The following is a 9,753-nucleotide window of genomic DNA, read 5'->3' on the forward strand; positions in this document are numbered from 1 at the left end:
GCAGTTCAAAACTACCAGTCAGTCAGTTCTGTGACAGAAAGATAAGGCTTTCTGTTCCCGTAAAGATTTACAGCCTCAGAAACCCTGTACAGGGTCGCTATGAGTCGGAAGTAATTCCACAGCACCCGACCACCAACACCACATGGACATTTAAAATAGACTAAGACAGTAACTAAAAGCAGTTAGCATATCTTCCTTAAGAAAAAAAAATTCCCCACTCTCTTTCTTTTTCAATTGTGAATTTACATGCAATAAAATATGTATACTCAGAACTTACAGGAATAACATCAGTGCGGTTGTCCTTCCAGACCTCTAAAAGTGCAACCACCATACCTCTCAGTTCAACCCTGGAGAGAACGCCATCACGGTCAATATCAAACACCTTGAAGCAAACTAATGAAAACAAACAAAAACAAACTCTTATAGGGGAAACTGTTTTAATATTTTGAGGTGCAATACGTTTTACTAGAAGCTACATTAGTATAACTACTTTCTTTCTAAAACAAGTGTATTCTGGATTAAATTCTCGTGTTGAGCAGTTTATATGATATCAAAGTCCCTTGACTTTGAAGGACTTTCTGTACATATTTCATAGACCGATCTTTCTACAGATGATCCAGGTTGGGGTACACTATCTTTCAGTTACATCTAGAGCTAAATTACTAGCAAACCAGAAAGGGCCATGTCACAATACCTCACAGGTTTTGAGGAGGTAATTCAAATCCTTAAATTAATTTCTAATATTAAAAAACAGGTTTTTTAAAATAATGCTGGAGATATTCCCTCTATATTAAGAATCTATAACAACATTTCAGTGTAAAGATAGCCTGCTTTTGCTTTGCCACTCTGATGTAACTAACGTATTAGTTAATATAACTGTTTGTACACATTAAATTCTTCAGTCAAGTTCATATACAACAAGCTAAGAGTTAGAAAGTTAGCACTTGCTAACTAACTCCATGTGAATTATTCTAGTTTTTAATCCCTATAAGTTCTTCTGTAAAAAAATAAAATTTAAAATAAGATGTTTGTAAAGGGCAATAATTAATTTCAACTGAGAAGCAGAGATGCCAGCCTCTTAACATTAGAACTTTAATGAAGAAAATTGCTTTGCTTAAATATAGTTCAAGGTGAAATGTTGAATAAATCTTTATTTTAGATCCAGGTTAACACTTAAATAAGATTTAATAATTGGAGTCCTGGTGTGAACTGTGGGATAATGTAGTGGTCCTCAAGGTCATTTGAATCTCAAGGTCAGTGGTTCAAATACGCCAGTCACTTCTAGGAAACCCTATACAGAGTCCCTATGAGCCGGAACCTACTTGATGGCACTTAACAACAACAACAATAATCAAGCAGAAAGCCAAGAAGGAGTAATGGTACAACATCAGAAAATTTAAAAATGAAACCTGAATTTTGAAGATTTAAAAAATTATCTGTATTATACATTTCCAAAATATAATAATGCTATTCAATCACTGACTGTATGGGATAATATTACTAAATAAGATAAAAATACCAAATACCGTACCTGAAATAGACATTTGTGAAGATGTGTTTTAAAAGATACCAAGAAAATGACACGAATAAATCTGTGTAAGTTAGGTTCTAATTAAATGCAAATGGCTTCATTTTTTCAAATATTGTTTAGAGTTAGTAATGAAATGTACTAATTTAAATGATGCTATAATAACATTGTCAGGAGCTCTGGTAGCGTAGTGGTTACGAATCGGGCTGCGAACCTTAAGGTCAGTGGTTCGAAACTACCAGCGGCTCCGCGGGAGAAAGATGAGGCTTTCTACTCCCGTAAAGATTTACACCCTCGGAAACCCTGTACAGGGTCGCTATGGGTCGGAACCGACTCGACGGCACTTAACAACAACAACATAACAACATTGTAGATAGTTTAGTATTGTTTAGGGTTAGTAATGAAATATACTTACTAAATGATGCTATAATAACATTGTAGTTAGGTTAAAAGTACCATTTTAGTATTTAATTACGTTTTGCTCATAAATTTCATTTTTCCAATAAAACATTAAAGTATGCAAGTGACAAAAAATGATCTAATTTCAAATTATGTCTGACACAAAATGCTCTAAATAGCTGACCAGAAAATATTCCCTACATTTTAAAAATTTCGTGCCCATCATGGTTTATTTGGCTTATTTATCATGAACTTCAAACTCCTCAGGAAAATCAACCTCCATTATTTATAGCAAAGATCCCACACTACTCTACAGTAAAAACTAGATGACTGATTCCTTAAACTGACCTTAGTAAAACCACAACAGAAGATAGTATCTGTCAATCTGGCAAAGTTATGAAAATTCAAGCCTCAATGCACAGATAGCCATCCACATAAAAATGTTGTTTTTCTCTGCACAATTTGCAATCTATGTGACAATGTTTAACACACTTACATTTTTGTCTTTCAGCCAGGGGTCCCCTGCAACAGGCTGATAACCCACAGGATATCTCCTTAAAATCTATGTGATTGTCACGATTTTCATCAAAAGCATTAAATAAACCTGTAAAATAAAAGACACCATAAACCACAGTTAATAAGCTTCTTAATATTAATTCTGTCATGCTTATGAAAGGAAGCATAACTCCTCCCCCTAAACTCTGGAATAAAAAGACTGTTTATCAGTAGTTTCTGCTGTCTCAGGAGTATGGTTTTCTTTTCCTCTTGGCATAATTATAACTAAAACTTAGTATCCTTGCAGAAATTATCCTTGAACTATTCTATGGTGGTTGGTGATTATGTACCACCAAATCGGTTCCCACTCACAGCAAGCCGGTATAGGGTTCCTAAGGCTGTGAATCTTTTATGAGAGCAGAAAGCCTCATCTTTCTTCCAGCAGTACCTGGGCATGCCTCTATCTTATATTAATTCTAACAGTCAAAAATTACAATAATAAATAAAAAAATAGTAATTGATAAATAACAATATGACCTCCTAAAGTGTTCACAAATTGTAACATAGGTTCTTAGTAAAGTAAAAGGAAAAAAAGTTGAGCTGCTTATTAAGTGAAAACTCAAAGATACATTGTAATGTTATTAAAAAGCTTCCATTAAGTTCTTCCATGAAGCAAAGAAAAGTAACAATATGAGTGGAAGAGATAAGTCTATTAAACTGACTTCTTTGTGAAAGTTAAAATTTTGCATATCAATATTTTAAATCCCAGAGATGAAAGGGAATATATAAACTAATTTTGTGATTTCTAAATGAAAAACAAACAAACAAAAAACACAAGAAAAAAGGAACTGGACTGATCCCCTACCCTACCCCCAACATACACAAAAGAAATGATATATCAGTCTCTAAGTCTGAAAAGGTAAAAACACAACTGCACTGTTGAAACTGGTGGTGGCCCAAGCTCTATCTGTTCTGGTATCCCAGACAGCACTTTTGAAATACCCTAGAATCTGAAGGATACAAACCATGTATTCCAAGAATCTAATCTAGTGTCCTCAATTTAAAGATTAGAAAACCAAAGCTCACAAGGTACTAGTTAAGTGATTTGCCAAAGTTAAGGTAAGTTAAAAAGGGTCACAACTGGAATGAGAAATCAGGTATTCAGATTCCGTGTTATCACTTGTGTATTCTTTATCTATACACAACAACAAAGCCACAGCAGTCACAAAGTTGAGAGTTAGAAGGCAGCTCAGAGATAAAATTAAGTCCAGTGGTTTCTAAACTGTTTATTTGCGGGGGAGGGATACAGCATTGTATCTTTTGTATGTAAAACTGAAAAGAAGTAGAGGTGGTCTGACTGAAGAACATAAAAGGATTGTATGTAGAAATCTGGAGCTCCACCCATTCAGTTTTGACCACCACCAAATCTCTACACTGGTTACTGAGGCTCCTTACTGGAGCACATTTTATAGCACTGACTGAGTCAAACTCATTTTGACAAAGATATTCATGTGCAGAAAGCTAAACTGATTTATGTAAGGTTGTTGATGTGTACAATTCCAATTCATACCCACCCCATGCTGTTGGTAAATGACCTCAAGTCAGTTCTGACTCATAGCGACTCTACAGGGTTTCTGAAGAGCGGCTGGTGGGAGTGAACCACCAACGTTATAGTTAACAGTCCAGTGCTTATCCTACAGTGCTACACCAGGAGTCCTATGTTGTTGTTGTTGTCAGGTGCCATCGAGTCGGAACCGACTCATAGCGACTCCATGCACAGCAGAACGAAACAATGTTCGATCCTGGGCCAACCTCACCACCGCTGCCACCCCCGAGTCCATCAATGATGCCACCTGGCCGATCCATCTCGTTGGAGGTCTCCCTCTTTTTCTCTGACCCTCCACCCTACCCAGCATGACATCCTTCTCCAACGATTGTTTCCTCCGGACTACATGTCCAAAGTAGGAGAGACGAAGCTTAGCCATCCTGGCCTCCAAGGAGCACTCTGGCTGCACTTCTTCCAAAACAGATCTATTGGTTCTTTTGGCAGTCCATGGCACCCTCAGTATTCTCCTCCAACACCACAACTCAAAGGCATCAATTCTTCTACGATCCTCTTTATTCACTGTCCAGCTTTCGCATCCATATGAGGCTATTGAAAACACAATGGCCTGGGTCAGGCGCACCCTAGTCCTCAAGCTGACATCTCTGCTCTTCAATACTTTAAAAAGTTCCTGTGCAGCAGATTTGCCCAGTGCAATACGTCTTCTGATCTCTTGACTGCTACTTCCGCGAGTGTTGATAGTTGATCCAAGAAGAATGAAGTCCTTGACAACTTCAATCCTTTCTCCATTGATAAGAATGTTGTTTATTGGTCCAGTGGTGAGGATTTTTGTTTTCTTGACATTGAGATGCAATCCATATCGAAGGCTGTGCTCTTTAATCTTCATAAGTAAATATTTCAAGTCCTCTTCACTTTCAGCGATCAAGGTTGTATCATCTTTCAGCGATCAAGGAGTCCTATGGGACAGTACAATTGCCCCACAGGCTATCCTAAACTGTATTCTTTACAGGGGAAGATCTTCAGGTCTTTCCTCACACAGAGTGGTTAGAGGGTTTAAAATGGACTTTTCAGTTTGCTGCTGAGCACCACAGCATGACCAGGACTCTTTTATGCAAAGTTACATAGGTATAACGTGAAGGCCTAAAACAGAATACAATCTTAATTCTCATTTTAGTTGTCTACTATACTATATAATTATTTGCAACAAACTTATACTAGTATTGCCTCGAAAATGTGTTGGCTACACCTAAGAGATGAGCTTAGGTGTGCTTGCCAATGAACAATTGTAAGTGTAATCATTCCTACCTTCGCTCAGAGATGGACGAATAGGTGGTGAAACCAATGGGCCAAATGTCTCCAGATCAAATCGTCCAGTCCGGGATTGAGCCTTCAGCAACCAATAGCGTTTCTCCAGATCAATGATGTCTGATTCCTCCACTGAGAATCAAATCAAACAAGATTACAAAATCTCAGATTCTCTTTGGGGAAATTAATTCATCTAGATAATACTTCCAAGGATACATTTTAATTAAATATTCAATTATTAAAAACAACCATGACCCAAAACAAAACTCTCAAAGATAAGATACATTAGATCTAAAGTGGTAAAAAAAAAAAAGTCAAATTAACAAAAAAATAAGAAGCTTTAAAGTCAGAAAATCATCTGCAATTTCCCATTAAGTACATTGTTTAAGTTTAACACGTAAAATAATACACAACTGAGGTGCTTCTTTTGGGTTTCAAACACGACGTTATCTGTTCTCAGTTTTGATGATTTTCAATATTTATCTTCGACTTAAACTTTCTATGTACATCTTCTCTCCCTTCTGCTAGACTGTCAATATCCTAACAGAGCATCTAAATTTGATTCATTCTGTAAATATGATGGCTGCCTTACACATACAATACTTCGTAAAGAAACGGAAGAAAAAAACACGACAGAGGATATTCTAAGAAAGTCAATAAATGATAAAGTACAGTATGATTCAAAATGGGATAGGGAAGAGGAAAATCAGGATTTAATTACTAATCTGATTTGGTGGATGGTAATATGTGAAAAGGGAGGCCTGGTGGTACAACAGTTAAGCAGTTGACTGCTAGGCAAAAGGATGGTTTGAACCCAATGGCTCCATGGGAGAAGAGCTGGGCCACCTGCTAGAAAGAAAAGATTATAATCTAGAAAACTCTTACAAGTAAAATTGGCCTAAAGACACTTAACAATAACATGTAAGTCAGTAAAAAACTTTATTTAATGGTATCACTTAAATGAGGTTTTCACAGAATCTCAAAAGGAAAAGCATGTTGTTGCTTTTTAAAAAATATAGTCTATATAGAGTACACAAGGGGGCTTCAAAAAGTTTGTGGAAAAACTCTATTATCTGTTCATTTGATTTTTTCCATGAGCATTTTGAAGCCCCTTGTGTATGTGTGCGTGTGTGTGTGTGTGTGTGTGCAGAAAGAGAGAGAAAAGGTGGGGTGGGGGGGATGTATTTTATGCAATTCTTAATCAAGACAAGAAAAAGAAAGCATTAATTCTACTTTGCGCTATCACTGAAAATAAACTTTGTCAGGCCTCAAAAGCTAAGTACTATGGTGATGGTGGTAATGTGCCGTGCAGTCGGTTCCGACTCATGGTGACCCTGTGTAGGGTTTCCAAGGCTGTAAATCTTTACGGAAGCAGAGAGCCTCATCTTTCTCCCACGGAACAGCTGGTAGTTTCGAACTGCTGACCTTGCGGTTCACAATCCAATTCATAACCACTACGCTACCAGAGCTCCTAAGTACTATACTGACTCCTATATCTGTTTCATCTAGTTTAAACCAAATCATTACTGAAAACAACTTAGTCATCATTTTGAAGAACTGAGTGCCAATATGATTGGTTCTGTGACTGGAAAAACCACCATCTTTTAGTAAACCATTACCAGAAGTACACCACAGATTAAAAAACTAAGACTGTAAAACCTTAATTAAAAGGCAAATTCTGAGTAATAAAAACTTTTAGAGACTTAAACCTTGCTTTATATCAATCAAAGGAGACCTTGATAAGCCAACTGACAATTAATTCCTATCTATACTGTGACCTTTTATGTAAGAAGTTTCAAATATGTCCTTTATATTTCTTTCTCTGCTCAATTACCAAAATAAACATATAACTAACATACATATTTGAAAAGCTGCTTTAAATCTACAAACAGAAGGGAAACAAAACATGTATAATGGAAATTATTAAAGCATTTTTAAAGCATTTGGCATGCTTTCTTGTACTTGTAATTTTTATGTATGAACTTTAATTATATAAATAATTAATTATTGAGTATCTAGAAAACAGAGAAATTATCTTTATCACAATTAATGTTATCATCCTAAAACAATTATCAACATACAAATTTTGATTCTTGCCAGTTATTTAAAAATTCGTATTACAACTAAAAAACTAGTTTAATTAAAATGTGTATTACTGCTCTTATTAAATTACTGAATGAAGAACATTGAAAATGTAGGTAACCAAAAAGAGAAAAAGGAAAACATGCAATTGCATGTTTTCATACTCATATAACTATAGTCTAAATATGACTTACATGTAATTAAATGTGATCTAGGTTGCTTGGGAAATTTATTTTCAACACTTTGACTCACTCTATTTCCCGGACCACATCATGATACACGGTCTTAGCTCATAGTTATAAATAACAGGTTAAATTTGTTTTTAAGAACTTGCAGCAAAATAATCAAGACTATGATAACGAATGTAAGAGTTTTGTACAGGAGTACACACTGTATCATTATCTTTCTTGTCCACCCAAATAATTAGTATATATTATATTCCAACTTTGTGATGAATTAATATTTATGAAAGATCCAACTAATTTGGAACTGGAATTTATTTTCTAAAAAATATAAAGCTTCTACTTAAGCATATTGCTTTCATTAAAAAAAATGACATCTATTTCAAATATTCAGTTTTATTTAAAAGGAGTATTTTAAATTTGTAGCAATAAGGAGAAAAACCAGGAGTTTGAATATAAACTGTTTCCTATTCCTAAACATCTGTCTACTCCATTTAAAACTTAAAAAAAGGAGAGAAAGAAGAAAAATGGAGAGAGAGTGAAACAGAAGTCTCTTCTATTCTAGAAAAAATCAGCTTTGTCAAGTTCTAAACTTTCTTCCAACTCACAGCTACCCTATGCACAACAGAATGAAACACGTGACCCAGTCTTGTGCCATCCTGAAAAATGGTGTTACAGTTGAGTCCATTGTTGCTGCCACTGTACCAATCCAACTCAGTGGGGGTCATCCTCTTTTTCACTGACCCTGCATTTTATCAAGCATGATGTCCTTCTCCAGGGACTGGTCCCTCCTGATAATATGTCCAAAGTATGTGAAATGAAGTCTCACCATCCTTGTTTCTAGGTAACATTATGGCAGTAATTCTAAGACAGATTTGTTTGTATATCTGGCAGTCCATGGTACTTTGAATATTCTTCGCCAACATCGTAATTCAAATGCACTGATTTTTCTATAGTCTTCCTTATTCACTGTCCAATTTTCACATGTATACGTGTTTTCAATAACCTCATATGCATGAGAAAGCTGGACACTGAATAAGGAAAACCATACAAGAATTGATGCTTTTGAGTTATGGTGTTGGAGGAGAATACTGAAAGTGTCATAGACTGCCAAAAGAACCAATAGATCCATTTTGGAAGAAGTACAGCCAGAGTACTCCTTAGAGGCCAAGATGGCCAAACTTCACCTCTCATACTTTGGACATATTGTCAGGAGGGAGCAGTCACTGGAGAAGGATATCATGTTTGGTAAGGTGGAGGGTCAGAGAAAAAGAGGAAGACCCCTGATGAGATGGATTGGCCAAGTGGCAGCATCGATGGACAAGCATGGCAACAGTAAGTAGTGAGGTTGGTCCAGGATTAGGTGGTGTTTCGTTCTGCTATGCATAAGGTCGCTATGGGTCTGTACCGACTCGATGGCCCCTAACAAATGTTGTTAAGTGTTGTATAGGTTCCAATTCATAGTGACCCTATAAAGGGTTTCTGAGGAGCTGCTGTAGGATTTGGACTGCTAACCTTGTGCCTACAGTGCTAAGACAACTAAAAATAATATGGTTTGGGTCAAGCGCACCTTAGTCCTCAAAGTGACATCTTTGTTCTTTAACACTTCAGAGAAGTATTTTGCAGTAAATTTGTCTAATACAGTAATTCAGCATGTCATCTGATTTCTTGACTGCTGCCTTTCATGAGTGTTGATTAGTAAATAAAAAAATCTGACTCCAAACCACGAGGAAGGCAGAAAGCATGACCTTACTTCTATGCTCACTCAGTAAGCACTTCTGATCAACTAGTGTTTACATAATCCACGAAATAAGAACACACAAAATGCCTTTCTGAACTCCCAATTAAAAACAATGCTAGAAACAAAGTTTATTAATCTCCTGAAAAGAACATTTTTTTGCTGGAGTAGAAATGTAGAAACATTTGAAACATATTTAGAAGAAAATTACCAGTTGGTCAAGGTCACCAATTAAAACAAGTTTCTAGAGCTGACTTTTAAGTTGTATGATCTATTCATTTTTTGGGTATAGACAGCAAATTTCTCAATTGAACATTTGCAAGCTAACATCAATAATATACATGATAATATTACCCAGAATTGAGTAATATTAAAGTGAGAAGCTAAGAGGAACAAACAAGATGGCGGACCGGGTGGACATATAGCAGAGAGCTCCGCCAACAACAACACAGAATACCTG

General features: G+C 36.1%; 1 protein-coding gene across 1 annotated transcript in view; it reads right to left on the reverse strand.

The window, feature by feature from the left end:
- Positions 1 to 9,753, reverse strand: part of USP32 (ubiquitin specific peptidase 32) — a 214,833-nt gene that overhangs the window by 76,872 nt on the left and 128,208 nt on the right. The window contains exons 6-8 of the mRNA XM_006832353.1: positions 5,292 to 5,423; positions 2,424 to 2,531; positions 278 to 393 (exon numbers count right to left, since the gene is read on the reverse strand). Of these exons, the coding sequence (XP_006832416.1) occupies positions 278 to 393; positions 2,424 to 2,531; positions 5,292 to 5,423 (356 nt within the window). The remainder of the gene's footprint in view (positions 1 to 277; positions 394 to 2,423; positions 2,532 to 5,291; positions 5,424 to 9,753) is intronic.

The sequence above is a fragment of the Chrysochloris asiatica genome, unplaced genomic scaffold (genome assembly GCF_000296735.1).
Source record: "Chrysochloris asiatica unplaced genomic scaffold, ChrAsi1.0 scaffold00007, whole genome shotgun sequence".
Classification (NCBI taxonomy): domain Eukaryota; kingdom Metazoa; phylum Chordata; class Mammalia; order Afrosoricida; family Chrysochloridae; genus Chrysochloris; species Chrysochloris asiatica.